Below are 14,865 nucleotides of genomic sequence, written 5' to 3'. Positions count from 1 at the left end.
GAGAAAAGAGAGCAAAGCCCTGGCTGGGGGGCTGCATTTTTCCAATAACCCCTCCTGGAGGAAAAGGCGGATTGGATTTCCGTGCTGGAGCGGAATTGAACTCCCGGGCACCGCAGCTAGGTGCCTGTGCATGAGGGCAGTGAATGTGTACAAGCTCAGGCATCCCCATCCAAGCCCAAGGGTGCAGGGGAGCACCTGTGGTCACTCCTCTCCCAGGCCTCCGCACTGAGATGCTTGCCCAGGCACAGACAGGTGGCACGTTAATCAGCGGAGCTGTTTTGCTGCCTACTATTCAGGGAACGCCCCAAGTTTGCTCCAGTTCTGGCCCGTCTGGCCCCTGGCCATGGCACTGGCAGGCCGCTCAGGCTCTGACTGCCTTTTTCCACTTGGCGGGAACTTCCGATCGAGTCCATCCCAGAAAGAAAACATGGAAAGCATGTCTCTGCCCCCTCCTGTGTCTGATTTTCCCATTGCGGAAAATCCTGCCTTCCTGGCTGGGGGAAAGTACATGTGAGAGTGACTGGAAGAGATCAATAAGTGTTAGGGCTCTTCACAACAGGGACAGGCTGTGGGATGACTCTATGGAGGCCTCCTGCCACTAAAAAAACAACCCAGCCAGGTTCCCAGCCGCCCTTGCGTGCGTGTGTGAAGGAAGGAAAAATCCCGGTTGATTTAGAACCAAGCAGAAACCCAAGAGTCAGTGGGTTCCTTGTGCCAGACCTCCCTGAAATGTTGGGCTCTTTCGTTGCTTTGAATATGGCTCACATTAAAGATAATTGGGATTGCATCAGGAAAAAGGCCCGCGTGCCAAGACCGCTCTGCAATGGCAGCAGTTGGGAAATGTTTTCCTTGAACCGGGCTGCAGTGCTGAATCTCCGCTCAGCACGCTCCCGTGGCAGGAGGTTGCAAACCACAGCTCAAGCTGCTCCTACTTACTCACATGGGGTCCAGATCCTGTCTCCCCCCACCACTTGCCCCAGGTGTAAACTGGCATAGCCTGCCTGAAATCAGTGCAGCTACCTCTGGGTAAAGCTGGAGTCAGAGGAGAAACGGATCCATCCCCTGGAGCTATTAAGAAAACACCAGAACTGCGAGAAGCAGCAGTTTTACCCAAGAATTTGGAAAACCGCTTAGAAATGATTTTGCTTTTGAGTGTGGTTTTGCTCTGACAAACATATAAAAGCGGCCTCTTCTTTGGGGTGCTACCTGCCCACTGCGTGTTCTCGGGGTAAGGTTGGCTGACCCCCGGCCACTAGCCGAGGCTTCGCTTGCTTTTGCTTTTCACGCCTGCAGGGACATCCCAATTCCGGGAGAAAGAGCTGGATCAGACCGTGGTCGGCAGGACTTGTCTGCTGTGTGCCAGGGAGTTGCACCCCAGCAGCCCCCTCAGCGGGAATGAGAAAGCAGAGGCGTCACCAAGAACAGGATTCAGAGGAAATGAGGTTGTCACGGAGGGTAGGAATTGGCCCGTGCGGCCTCTCATTATGGGGTGATGATGTGGGAGTAGGAAGGAGCCCAGCTTGGCTTTTGGAGCCCAGGCAGCATTTGCCAAGGGTTGGGGAAAAAAGCTGCCACTGGCAATTTAGACTAAGAACTCCTCGTTTTAGAGGCAGACCGAGTGCGTCGGCTACGGGCCCGCAGAGGGACAATGAGAGGAGCGCAGGCTTTTCGCAGCTCCTTCTCAGGGTAGGGTTACACCCGAGCGGATGTTGTGCCAGTGGAAGGTGCTAGTTTGACAGCCCTGGGGAGCCAGCTCTGAGAGTATGCAAAGAACAGGTGCAAAACCAGCACCACCATCACACCGCCTCCTGCCATGTGCTGCAGACACGCGGTGAAGAGTAGAGCGAGGAAGGGGACCCAAGAGTCCTGAGTTCAGGCAGGCTGCTGTCAGCACTGCTCAGCTGGGCGGCTTCTCCTTTCCGCACAGCTTGTGGACATGATGAGCTGAATGGGCTGCCAGTCTGGGGCCCGGTGAGAGCCCACGGCATGCGTGCGCCTGGGGGAGGGGATTCCTGTTAGGGTCTATCCCAGACTGTGCACACGTGCACAAGGTCAGCCAGCAAATTATTTCAGTGGTGTGACAGACAGGGAGTCCTTGCCCAGCCTGACCTTGGGGCAGACTCTGCTGTTCCCAGACCGAGGAAACCCTGTCCCTGAATGACCCTGTGTAGCACCTACAGTTCCCAGCCCTGGCAGCCCCCCAGCCCTAGCACAGACCCTGCTATTCCCAGCCCCCAGGCCCCTACCCTGTCCCACTCTACTGCAGACTCGCACTTTATGCTTGCAACTACTCCAGACAAGTCCCCGTAGTTTAACAGGGTCACAAAATGCAGCTCCAGGCAATGGTCCTGAATGAAAGAGATCTGGAGCCCAAAGCCTGCCCCATCCCCAGGGTCAGGTGGGCACTGGCCAGACTGGCTGTCACGGCTGGGCACATACAGCGGGTTTCAAAGAATCGCTGGTGCTGGCTCTAATCTTGGTGATGAATGCAGGGTGGGAGGGAGAAGCAGGGCAGCAGCACAGCCAGGGGCCTCAGACAGCAAGGAAGCTGCTTACTTGGCCCCAGGCCTCTGGAGAGCTGCTGTCTTAGGTCAACTCCAGCCCTCCCCAGCACTTAGCTGGAGCATAACACAGGGAGAGGAAGAGATGGAGCGGCACAGGGGAGGACGGCCTTGATCGCCTATCAGCCTCCCCAGCACTGACAAGCACCAGGCACCACCAGCAGCCCTCAGCAGGAGCTGCTAATTCACTGCAGCTGGGCAAGGGCTGGGCATGTGTCTTAAATCAGGGAAGAAGGTCAAGGAAAAGTAAGACAGGAGCTGAAAAAAGAAGCAGCTAGTTCCAAAAACAATACTTGGCCGGGGCCTCGGCTGGTTGATCTTTCACGGTGGCCAGTTATTCATGCAAGTCCTACAAATTACTGCTGTGCCCCCCGCCACCCCAACCAGCCCTGCCTTTCAGTCCCTTCTCCAGCCAAGAAGCCAGGTACCAAAACTGGCTGGGGGGGGAGGTGGGCAGGGAGGCTCGGGGGCCAGCTTGCCCCCTCCAGTTGGGCTGACCTGCTCCCTGTAGAGTGTACAGCCCCATGGAGCAGCCGGTGTGCAGTGACCTCTTTGTTCCCAGTGATGCCCACGAGTCCTCGTGTGCGGCAGCCTGTCCAGGGGAGCCCACAGCACTTCCTGTAGGAGGGAACCCAGGGCACTGAGTTAGGGGAGGGGAATGGACCAGGAGCCTGGGGGCAAGGGGAGAGGGTGGGATGAGCAGTGAGTGTGCACCCAGTGGGCTACCTCCCGGGCATCTCTCTGTACGGAGCCGGTGGGGGCATCTCTGCTCTGCTCTTCCCTCCCTCTAGTGTTGCTGGCAGGGTCAAGAAGTTTCTGCATGTCCCTCCTCACAGCCATCAGGGAAGGGGACATGGAGCCCTCCTAGGACAACAGGCTCCATTCGCCAAGCCCTGGAGCAGAGGCTGTAGGCAGCAGACCCAGGCTGGCCCTGAGGGGTGGGCATGGGGGTGGTGGGCAGAGGAGCTGAGGGCTCCGCTTCCCCTCTCCAGGGGAGGCAGAGATCCTTGCTCCCAGGTCTCTACGAGGGCTTGAAAGCACATTAATTTAGGGCTGGCAAGGGGCAGTCTTGGAGGCCAAGTCCCATAACTCACTACAGCAGTTGCACCAGCTCCTGCCATGATGGGCCCCAGACTGCTGGGGCCACTGGATGCCCAAACGACCTGGCCCATTTAGCCCTTTCCCCCATGAAAAACAATGGGAGAGAAGAACCCCTGCCCTGATCTGCAAACATACGCACAGGGCGGACAGACAGGCAAGTTTGGGGCTCGGCTTTCTTAGACACCCCGGGCCACACAGGCAGGGGTTGTTCCCACACTTTCCATCCCCACCTTCTTGACCCAGAAGGGGCGGCCACAGTTGTGGTGGTGCTGCAGGCAGCTGCCACCACTGTGACAGCCGCAGCACGGGGTCCCTGGACACTGCCATTTTTGTGCCACCCCTGCATCGGCACCTGGGACTGGTGCCCTGCTCCCCCTCCCCCCAAGTATGCTACTGCCCTGCAGCCCCACTGCCCATCACCAGCACTGAGCACCATATGCATACAGCTGTGCCAACCCTGCTTATGCCAAGCTGCAGCCTCCTGCTGTTCCAGTCCCGGGCACCTTACATGCACAGAGCACAGCAGATGCCCCTCAATCCTGACCCACCCCCTCCAGCTCCAGCCCTGGGAGTGCCTGCACACATCTACACACCAAGAAGGGCAGACCCCAACCCCACTCCTGGCCCCTTCTGATCAGACCGACTTCCTTTTTTAACATGAACAAACTCCCTGCAGGGGCTTTGCTGAGTCCCAGCAGACTCCAAAATGGAGAAGCAGGTCTGCGGAGCTGATGGCTCCATTGCATCATCCTGCCCCATTATTATAATGACTATTTAAACTGCAGCAGTGTCAAGGATCAGGGCCCCAGTGGGTAAATACCCTGCAAAACACAGAGCTGGCCTAGAAGGGTTCCCAGCCTAACTCTTCAGCCACATTCCTGGGGCCTGGTACGGATCAGCCCTTGTTCTAGCAGGAGGGCCCATAGTTTATTATTGAGTCCCTGGTCCAGTTTCCCTGGACTCTCTATTCGCAGGGCTTTGAGGAAACAGCCAAGCTCTCTTCACATGTGACCTGTCAGGAGCAGAAGCCCCCCGAGCCCTGAAGGGCTGCGGCACTGATTTCAGCACTGGGATTAAGCGGGGATTGGAGATGAATTGAAAGCAGGGGCAGCTCCTGAAATCCGATCAGCCACTGCAACCACTTTCCCTCCCCGTCTGGATTATCTCTGCACAAAATTGCCACATACAGTTAATCTGCTTTAAAAGGGCCAGGCCAGGCAAGGGAACATAAATACAAGTGTTAGCTGGGGAGCAGCAAGTGACCGTCCGGTCTGAAATTAGCTTTATATATAGTGGAGGGAGGACTGTCTGTGAGGGTTTGGGCATGGAAGTGCCCAGTGGAGAGTTACATTCCTAATGCAGAACGAGGCTGGGGCTTGGGCTCTTCAAGGAAAGGCAAAAGGGCAGAGAAAGCGGTGGCAGGAGTTCAGACTGATGGACAGAGAGAGAGCATTAGTATGGATCCTCAACACCCAAGGCATTGGAGGCAACATGGTCTCCAGGAAAGTCTACATCAGGCCAACTCATCGGTAACCGCGTGCTATCATCTCCCCCAGCACTTCAGAGGTTCATCGACATTAGCATCTGAGGGACCCGGGTTCTTGTAACAGCCGATTTCTGATAAAGGCAGGACTGCGCCCCCCTTCCATCCTGAAATCCCCGTCCTCCACAACCAGCACTATAATGCATAGGGTTTCTTTAGTCCTTGCTGTATCACATTTGGTTTGTCAAGCTTTTCTTGCCCTTTCAGTTGAACGCTCGCAACAAACAGGAATAAGAAGTCTGCAATTAAGCACTCACCCTCCTTATCATTACCGTTTCCTCATTTTCTAGCACCTACTTTCCGAACAGTAATGACTGAAGCATCCCATACTATTGTTATGCTCTTATTCTCTGCATCTGGCATCTGGCTTTCTCCCATGCTTCCCATAGAGTGCCCAGTGCTCCCAACCTGACCGTGCTGGTCTTTATACTCATCTCCAGCCAGTTTGGTTCATCCACTTACAATATGACTGATCCTCTCTTGAGCCTGGGCACATGCCCTGTTATTATGACTCCTACTACTACTGTAGCACCAAGGAGCCCCACTTACAGACACCGCCCTCAACGTGGTAGACACTGTATATCTAAAGAAGAAAAAGTGAGCCCCAGCCCCAATCCACATCAGTACTGTGGGATGCAAAGACAGAGTAACGCTTGGGGTTATGCTGATGCACAGGCAGGAGTGAAAGCAGTTCAGTGTATAGAAGGTCAGAACATCTGGGTTCGATTCCTGGCTCTAGCAGCAGCCTGCTGGAGGGGCTTGGGTGAATCCCTGCCCTGCTCTGCACCTGCGCTGATCTCATGTGGAGACTGGAAGCTCTTTGGGGCAGAGGCTGCCTGCACTTTGGCTGCGGCCTCTGGGTGCTACTATCACATAAGGGAGATGACAGAAAGCAAAACACAGCCCGGCTACCCTGAGCTGCCAAGAGCAAATGGCACAGAAACCTCGCCCCCAGCCAAAATGTTCCTTCCTTCACTGTTTCCAGGATGGCCTGTCTGTACGGCTGGCAGCTCCAGCCCAGCTCAGCTCGGCCAGCTGGTGCCACCCCCTCTGCCACCAGAGGAAGGCTCGGAGCCCAGCCTGCCCTACATCTGCTCTACCAGCTATTTATTTGTTTCAATCACGTCACAAGTTGTAGGTGGACGCACACTGATGCCTGGCCCCAGCCCAACAAGCCGCACCCCCTACGATTTGATGGGTATGCGCTGAACTGGGGACAGCAGCCACCTGGACATCTTCAATAGCAGGCACGGAGGCATTGACCCCCCCCCAACCGCACTTGGGCTATAGGAGTATCACCACATCACTTGGCAGTATAGGGTATATATAGGCTTTGAGTGACTCTGGCTTTCTCCTGTAAAGGACAGTAATGCATGCACCTCCGGACACCAGCCGGGTCATCACAGTATCAACTGCAGGAGGATGAGAGACGAGGTTTTGAAAAAGCAAGGGCCCCCACTCGCCTCCAAGTCAGACCAGCCCTTTCCAGCGGCTCAGCAACGGTCTGGTTAACTTTCTCCTGTGTTGTTTTCATTTGCGCGGCTGCCTGCCGGAGCAGACGTGCTGCAATACCACAGCAAAGGCTGTTCTTGTGGCATTTCCGGCCAGGAATCTGGCAGGAGATCCTGTCCTTGGGAGATTTCCAGCCCGGTTGTGTGGACTCTGCAAGGTCTGGAGAAGCCTGCCAGCTTGTGGGGTCCTGCCTGAGCAGAGAGGGGGCCCTGTCCTGCTCTCCCAACATAGCTGCCATGTCACTGTGGCACAAGCCAGACCAGCCCGTCCATGTCACCCCTCCGTAGCCTTTTTGAACCAGGGGGCCCAGAACACGGTGCATATATACTGAAGCCTAAACAGGAAGGGGAGCAATAGCCACCACTCACAAGTGGAGAGCTGAGACAGGAAAACTCACATAAGATCAACACGGAGTCACTGGGGAAACTGGGATAAGAGCTCAGGAGCACCTGGCCCCTAGCCCCAAGCCAGGCCGGTAATCCAGACTGCCCCACCTGCCCAAAGCCACCCTCTCCCGGCTCTTAGCTCCCCCATGCTCATGGCAAACAAAGGGAGCAAACTACAACGGTGCTTCCCCTCCGCCCCCCAGCTACATGGGGAGCGAGAAGGACTTCTGTGCCCCCGAATCCAGGATCTTGGCTCTGTCCTCGGGTGGAGCCGGAGTTCAAAAGCAAGCTGGAACGAGCACGCAACCCCATGGCTCCAGGAGCAGAGGAAACCACTTTTCTCCCTGGGAAAATGGCTGAGATTTCCAACCTTTCCCCACCCTGTGCTGGGAATGAAACCGAGACATCTGGAAGCTTGTCATGAAAAATAAGGAGAGGCTGATTCTGTAGCCCCGTCCCTCATGGGAGACCCAGGGCAAGTCCCTTCTCCAAGGAGTACGGAAGTATTTGTGCCAGGTGGAGCTGTGCCCAACGCAGACATCAAGACCATCCTGACCTGGTTGAGGCCTGTACTGACTATGGACCTAGGTGAGGCGTATGCTTGGAGTGGGGAGAAGGAGGCACAGGTCCCTTCTCTGCTGCTTGCAGGTGAGGACTTGAGCCTGCGTCTCCCACTCCCCAGGTGTGCGCGCTGCACACCCGGCTGCTCTGGGGTGGCTCCAGCTCTCTGCCTGGGACCGGACGTTCTGCCCCAGCCAGAGGAATCTTCCCCAGCAAGAGTTTTGCCAAAACCGCTTCATTTCCAGGAACGGTTTTAGTTTTGACAACCTGAATTTTCCAATGAAGCACTGTTTCATCCGGAAATTCCCGACCCGCTCAAGCAGGGAGTGCCAATCCCGGAGCGCGTCAGCTCTGCCGCCCGCAGTGTGCGTGTCCCCCACCTCTCCAGCCCCTGCCCCAGCCACTGGCCCTGGCAAGGCGTATTATGTCTTCAGAGCTGAGGAAAAGAGGTGGAGGATGTTCCCACAGGGAGGCCCATAGTATGTGGAGAGACACCAGGGCAACCTAATGGCATCTTGGCCCGTGTGGAGACCACACAGGGTTTATTTTACTAAAGGATGCTTCGCTGCTCTGCCAGCCAACCGCACACCTCAAAAAATGCGGCTGGCCCTGGCAGCCTCCTCTCCCGCCCATCCCCGAACCCAGAGCTCCAGAACTGGCCCAGAGAGAAACAGGCAAAGGGGTCTCCTCGACCGAGGCCACGCTTCCCCGTCCCAGTCCTTGCAAGCTTCCAGTCCCCACTTCCAGGCAGCGCAATCCCTTTGGGAGCAGAGGAGGGCGCTTGGCAGGGAGCAGCCAGGTCTTGAGCCAACGGCAAAGGGCCGAGATCCAACAGGGAGGTCTCTGGCTTGTTCTTTCACAGCCAGAGACCCAGAGGGATGGGTTTGCATGTGGTGCTGTTTGCTGAGTGCTGGTCCAGCAGTGCTCCCCAAAGACCAGGACACTTTATGGCCACCTGATGGGAAATCTGCATGTTGGGAGCTCGTGTTTTTACGCCTAACTGGGAGCTGAGCCCTGGCCTTGATCAAGGCACTGGAAAACCAGGCCCTGAATGCCTCCTCTTACCACAGGTACCCTGACCAGTCCCCCTACATGCTGGTTGTGCTGGGAGCCATGATTTAGGCCTTGGTAAGCCTCTCATCACTATTCAGCATGGGAGGCTGGTTGAGTCCAAGGAGGCGAGCACCAAAGAGGCAAGAGCAGCAATCTGGCCTGGATTTGAATCACTGAGTAGCAGTTAGATCAGAATAATAGAATCACAGAAAATGAGGGTTGGAAGGGACCTCAGGAGGTCTATTCCCAACTAGATCATCCCAGCCAAGGCTCTGCTTAGCCAGGTCTTAAAAACCTCCAAGAATGGAGATTCCACAACCTCTCTGGATATCCTGTTCCAGTGCTTCTCTACCGTAGTGAGAAAGTGTGTCCTAATATCTAACCTAATATCTCTAACCTGCATATTGTACCTTTATATGGCAGCATTCATCCCCGGAGTTTGGTCTGGGGCTGTCATAAACCAGGAAATGGTGGGAGAGTAAACCCAGGGGCTGGGAAGCAGGAGACCTGAGTTGATGCTGAGCTCTGAAACAGATTCACTCGGCGGCTTTCCCTGCTTTCCAGCCTCTGTTTCCCACACCTTATTTTTCCTCCTTCTTCACAGAATGCACCAAGGTCCGCAGCCATCACATGCTCCCTGGCCTGGGTTCACCATGCATAGTCCCAATCCCAATCAGATGCCTGCCTGTGCACGACTGTGCCAGTTTGGGGGCCACGGCCTTCAGACAACAGATCCAACCAGCTGGAATCCTGCATCGCCCTTGCCATAGCTCTCCGAGTCTGGTTGCACGCACAAAGCCTCTGGTAGCCGTTACTCAACGGCACGTAGAAATGGCTTCTGGTAATGCGTTACCCACAGAAAGCTTAGAAACCTGTCGCAAACTAATACTAATGAGTTTAAAATCCTTACTTATAGGATGTTATAGTAACTGTTACATAGCACTTAGCCCCTGAAATATGTACAGTCTTTCAAGGCGCGCTCTCTCTGCAACATATTAGAATCCATTTTACAATAATTGATCAAGAGGCGGAAATCCATTTCTACTCATCATTAGCTAATTATTAAGACGAGTCTACTTATAATTGTAGCTACGCCTCTAGCACCTTTCATCTACAGCTCTCCAGGTGCCTTGCAATAATCCAGCCTCTCAGCACTGCCAGGACTGCTCAGTTATACAGGGGAGACTGAGGACCAGAATTGGCAAGCGATGGAGGCCCAGACTACACAGCGGAGCTGTGAAGAGATCCCAGGCATCCTGGCTTCCAAGCACTTGGGTCACATTGCAGCTCTCATAAACACCAAACAAAAGAGCCTTCAAGAAAGGGACAAAGGCAGAGAGTGTTAGTTTAGGAGGAATCAATGCAAATGTGAAAGGAAAAATGATGAATTGCAGAATAAAATCTCCATCGTCCCCTTCCTCGCCTCTCACTTCCTCTTGCCCGGGCAGCCCAGCCTCAGGCAATGTCCCATGACATATGCCCAGAGGTGGCATTTAATCACATTGCTCCTGGAAGCCATCGTCCAGCTGGCACCCTGCAATCATTGACATCCTGAGCACTGGCTGACCAGGGCTCTGGAGAGCAGCTCACAGTGAGAGGAGTCCAGGGAGCAAGGAGATGGGGTGAGGAGGAAAGGCGATGACGAGGTACAAGAGAATGGCAGGCTTGCCTCATGGGCAAAGCGCTGCTCTGTGGCTGTAGTAAATGCGGGGGGTCATGTCCCAGCGCCCCCAGAAATGCCCTATGTGACTTTAAGCAAGTCACTGACCACCTTCCAGCTCCTCATGTGCAAGTCCTGCCTGCTTCCTCAGCACCCAGGAGCCGAGAGGGAGGGATGCTCAGTGGTTAGGGCACTGACCAGGGCTTGAGGGACCTAGGTTCAAATCCTCGCTCTGACACTGGAACCTCAGACAAACCAATCAGTCCCCACGCAACGGGGTGAACAGCACTGCCCTGCTGCACAGGGGTGTGCAGAGACAACTGTGTTACAGATGGTGCCATGCCTGGATAGAGCACGGATCCAGCAGAAGCTGTCTTCTTTGGCACAGGTGTGGGCTGGGTTTTGCTACCAGAGGCCTGAGTGGGAGGAGAAGCCTCCCCAGTGCACCTGGGCTCAGAGGGGCCTGGATTCCTGCCCAAATTGTGTACTGGGTGGCTGATCTTTTGCCCTAACCACTGGACTCCATGGCAGCACACGGTACAGAAACGCCAGTCGCTGGAATTGAGCATTCGGCCAGCTGGGGGTTACACCGGGCTCTGCTCAAAGTGGGTTTTGGACCGTCCATCCCAAAGCTGTCAGTTTGAATCCTGCCCAAGACTGCTATCTGAGAGCCTAAGCCCAGCTGGCAGGTAGCCATGCAAACACCAGTGAGGCTAACTAGTCCCCCCTGAGACTAAGCAATCACCCTGAGAACCCAAAGAGGCAGAATTGTGCTCTTAAATGTGCTGTCTTGGTTCCAGCTCCGGCACTAGCACGCTGGCGGTGGAGCAAGCTTGGGGGCATCAGAGGTTCAGGGAATATGTCCAGGCTGTACCCTTCAGTCTGCAGCACTAATACGCCAGGACCTTTCCCAGGCACTGCTTGTTCTCGGGGTAATCCCTGCCACCAGGAGGGTGCAGGGCCTCTGGCAACTGGGTCAGTGCCTGCAATGCAGCTCTCCCACTGGCAGGTCAGCAGGTAATGCTGAATTCTGGGTCTGCTGCCAGCCCATGAAGCAGTCAGAGGAACAGCACAAAATGTGCTTCTCTGCTTCTTCCTGCCAGGATCCTGGGTGATCAGAACAGCACCCGGTGCCTTTGAACTAGCCTCTCACCTCATGGCACCTCCCCAGCTCCCTGCACATACTCCCAGTATGAAGCACTGAGCAAACAGCAGCCAGGTCAAAGGGTGCGTGGATTTAACTGCACAGGGTGCCCTGGGGTAACGGCCTGCGTGCTTGCTCTTACCCGATGGTCATCAGAAGCTGGACTGAGACAACTGAGCCCTATTTCAGTGCAGAGAAAAGGACACGTTTCTTTCTTGCTTACGGCTGGGCTCGAACAGGCACGCAGGCTCTAAGAGCAGGCACGCGGGTAGCTGCCATCATGTGTTCATTCATCCATACCCACAGCTGCAGCCACCTCTGAGGTGGACTCAGTCACTGTAGGCTGCTACACAACAGCTCAAGTCAGGGAGTGATGAACTCCAGATCCAACTGCAGGGAGCAATCGGGGGTAGGATGGAAGGATCCACCTCTGGCCCCAGGCTGCTGTTCTGTGCAGAGTAGTGAGGGCGTGTGAAGGGCTGGGGTAGATGTAGAGGTCTGGGCAAGGAAGCAAAAAGCAGGCATGACTGTCGGTGCTACCGGATGCCAACTTGATACAAGCCACAATGCACACATTGGCACAGCGGCCAGCACTAGTGGGTGCCAATGAGAAACAGGCTACCCTGCAGAGCAGCTCCATACACACCCCTGGGCCTGAACCACGCAACAACAGGGGGCAGAGAGACCCATGGCAGTCCCAGGTGTTCAGGACCCATCAGATTCAGACCCTCTGTAATACAAGGGGTGGCAGGATAATACTCACAATAACCACAACACACAGCCCCTGCCCCCAGCAGCTCACTGTCTGATCTCAGGTATGGATGCTGTGTCTATTGAACTTGAGAAGTGCTCCGGAGTGAGCTATTTTCATTACACAGGCCCCTGCCCGAGGGATCTTACCATCCAGAGAGACAAGGAAGGAATCACGGGGGGGAGATTGTTTTGCAGATTGTCCCAGAGATGAGGGAAGGGGCCTTTCAACGCTGCTATAAGAGAAAGCAGTGTCTGCATTGGCTTCCAAAGCCCTCTCAGCATGTGACCTGCAGCAGGCCTGGCCCATGAATCCTCCCTGGAGCTCATTTCCCAGCTGGGCTCCCCAGTCACCACAGGCAAGCTGGTGGGGCCAAGCAGCCTGTGTGTCTCTGCTGGCTGCAGCTGGAGCAGTATGCCAGTGGGTCCCCTTTGTAGACAGAGTGGGTTGTAATGGGAAGCAAAGAGCTGAGGCTGTTTCTATGGGTCACTGAGGGGCTCCATCCAGCCCTGGGACTGGGAGGTCACTTTGGAAAATGAAGGAAGAAGCTGCGTGCCTGCTACTGAGTCCCTAGGACAGAACAGAAGGCTCCAGGGCAGCCTGAGCTGGCACAGGAGCCTTGTTGCTTGCCTGGGAATTAGTGCAGGAGTTGCTAAGATAAGCCAGGAGCTGTTTGTAGCCCGTTGCCTCCAACTCTGTAGCCTGGGTTGGCCCCAGGATACTGTTGCATCTCCCACATGTCCACCACAGCTGTCCCTGTGCCAGGAACTTCAGAGTTAATCATTACTAGCCATTACTGGCTGCCTAGTGCTGTCTGGCGTTTCTTTGGTGCGATCCAGCCCAGCTATCCATAGCAGACGTCAGCATGGGAAGAACAAGAAACAACTGGCTGGTGCTTTGCCTCCTGGCTGTGAGATCACCATGTCAGCACAAGCAGCACTGACTGATGGGGAAACTGAGGCATGGATGGGAGGAGGGAGTCTGCAGGAGGAGCAGGACTAGAGCCCAGATCTAAAATACCAAGGGGCCCTGCTGCTTGCTAGGTTCTGGAGGTGTGATACCTGCAGGGATATGGGTAGCAGCTACACCAGAGAGAGATTCCTGTGGAAATGTCTTTGTCGGGTGGATGGAGCCCACCCCTGACAGCCCCCAGCTGCGCTAGGGAACGGTGGTGCCAAGCAGTGCAGGTCCTCTGGGGAACAGCTGGAGGACCACAGAGCTGGAGCCACGTGGCTTCCCAGCCTCCAGCTCCCAGGGGTTCAGACTAAGGGAAATGTTTTGCGAAACTGGAAAAAGTTTTGCAAAAGACGCAGATCCTGCCAACTCCCAGCCCTGCCCTGCCCCCTCTCCGTTGCCTTGCCTGCCGGGCCGGCCTGCTCGCCATGATATCGGATCCCTGCAGCTGGGCACCATGGGCAGCCCCTTCCCTGCTCCCCTCAGAGCCCACCGCGCCCGGCAGTTTATACGGACTGCTCAGCTGCACTCGGTGACTTCCCTTGTAGAGATCTGAGAGACGGGACAGGTCTTCCCTACACAGACTGAGCTAGGGTCTGGCTGAAGGGACAGCTGACCTCCAGTCCAGAGACGAGGAAAAGACTCGGCGTTGTGTATTTACAGCCACTGAATCATGATCTGAGCAGTGGTTGTGTCTCCACTCACTCGACACATCGCTCCGGGCCCTCGGAGGCAGGGACAACACAAGGGGACAGCGCTGCTGCAGGCAGGGACGGCAGACTGGTAGAGAGGGCAGGATGCAAAGGGGTCCAGACTCTGCTTTCCTGGGCGCGTGTGGCCTGGCTGGCTGGAGCAGTGCAGCCTTGTGCTCAGGAAAGGGCGATTCATCTCCATTAAATGGGGAGGACCATAATACTCCTCCATCAGCCACAGCCCCAGGCTCCTTAATCCTGTGACCTGCAACCTCAGGACCCACTAGAAACCAAAGGTGAATGGCCAGGGGCAAGACCTGCAACTTTCTGCCCCTCAACCTGGGCACCCCCAGGAAGCATGGGGCATGGAGCTGCCCACATGGTACGCTAGCCCACCAGCATGTGATGGAGCCTAGGAGGGCTGCCTGGAGCCCTGCATCCAAAGTGGGGGAGATGGAGGTGAGACCTTGGGAGGGAGCACAAGTCTCACCCTGCCTACAGACACTGCAGATGAGCACATCGGGGGCGGCTGGAAGATGCAGGGTACGGATAGGGGCAGCGGAGGCAGGGCTCTGTGGGGTGCGGAGCGGCTCTGCCAGGGGAACTCATCTCCAGGTGAGCCAGGGCACTATGCTGGGCTCCTCCCCACCTCCCATGTGGCTCCTGCTCTATGGTGAGCTGCACAGACAGCCCTTGTGGTGCCCACTGCTGACTCACTCACACCTACCCCACCTGGGCATTTCCTCTCCAGAGAGTTAGCTGGTTTATACAAACAGACACTCTGGGGGTGGGGGATCCCCAGGCCCTTGAGCAGCCACAGTTCAGCTTGGCTCCAGAAGATGCCTGGCTTATAGAGGCTGGTGCCTTGAGTCCAGCTGGGGCATCTCCTGGAGTCTGAAGCAGAGGTGGGAGCCTCCAGTGACCTGGGAGCCTACACAGACAGTCGG

The 14,865-nt window shown here is 55.8% G+C and overlaps 1 protein-coding gene across 7 annotated transcripts in view; it reads right to left on the bottom strand.

Annotated features, from left to right (window-relative positions):
* NFIC (nuclear factor I C) overlaps positions 1-14,865 on the bottom strand; it is a 196,666-nt gene that overhangs the window by 100,533 nt on the left and 81,268 nt on the right. For 4 of the 7 annotated variants that reach the window (XM_059720010.1, XM_059720009.1, XM_019489923.2 and 1 more), the window contains exon 2: positions 3,060-3,179. The exons of the other annotated variants lie outside the window; for them this stretch is intronic. In XM_059720010.1, the coding sequence (XP_059575993.1) occupies positions 3,060-3,179 (120 nt within the window). The remainder of the gene's footprint in view (positions 1-3,059; positions 3,180-14,865) is intronic. 7 annotated transcript variants of the gene reach the window in all.

This window comes from Alligator mississippiensis, chromosome 16, assembly GCF_030867095.1.
Source record: "Alligator mississippiensis isolate rAllMis1 chromosome 16, rAllMis1, whole genome shotgun sequence".
NCBI lineage: Eukaryota > Metazoa > Chordata > Crocodylia > Alligatoridae > Alligator > Alligator mississippiensis.
Note: the sequence above shows the minus strand (reverse complement) of the source record. Positions and strands in the feature narration are given on the sequence as shown.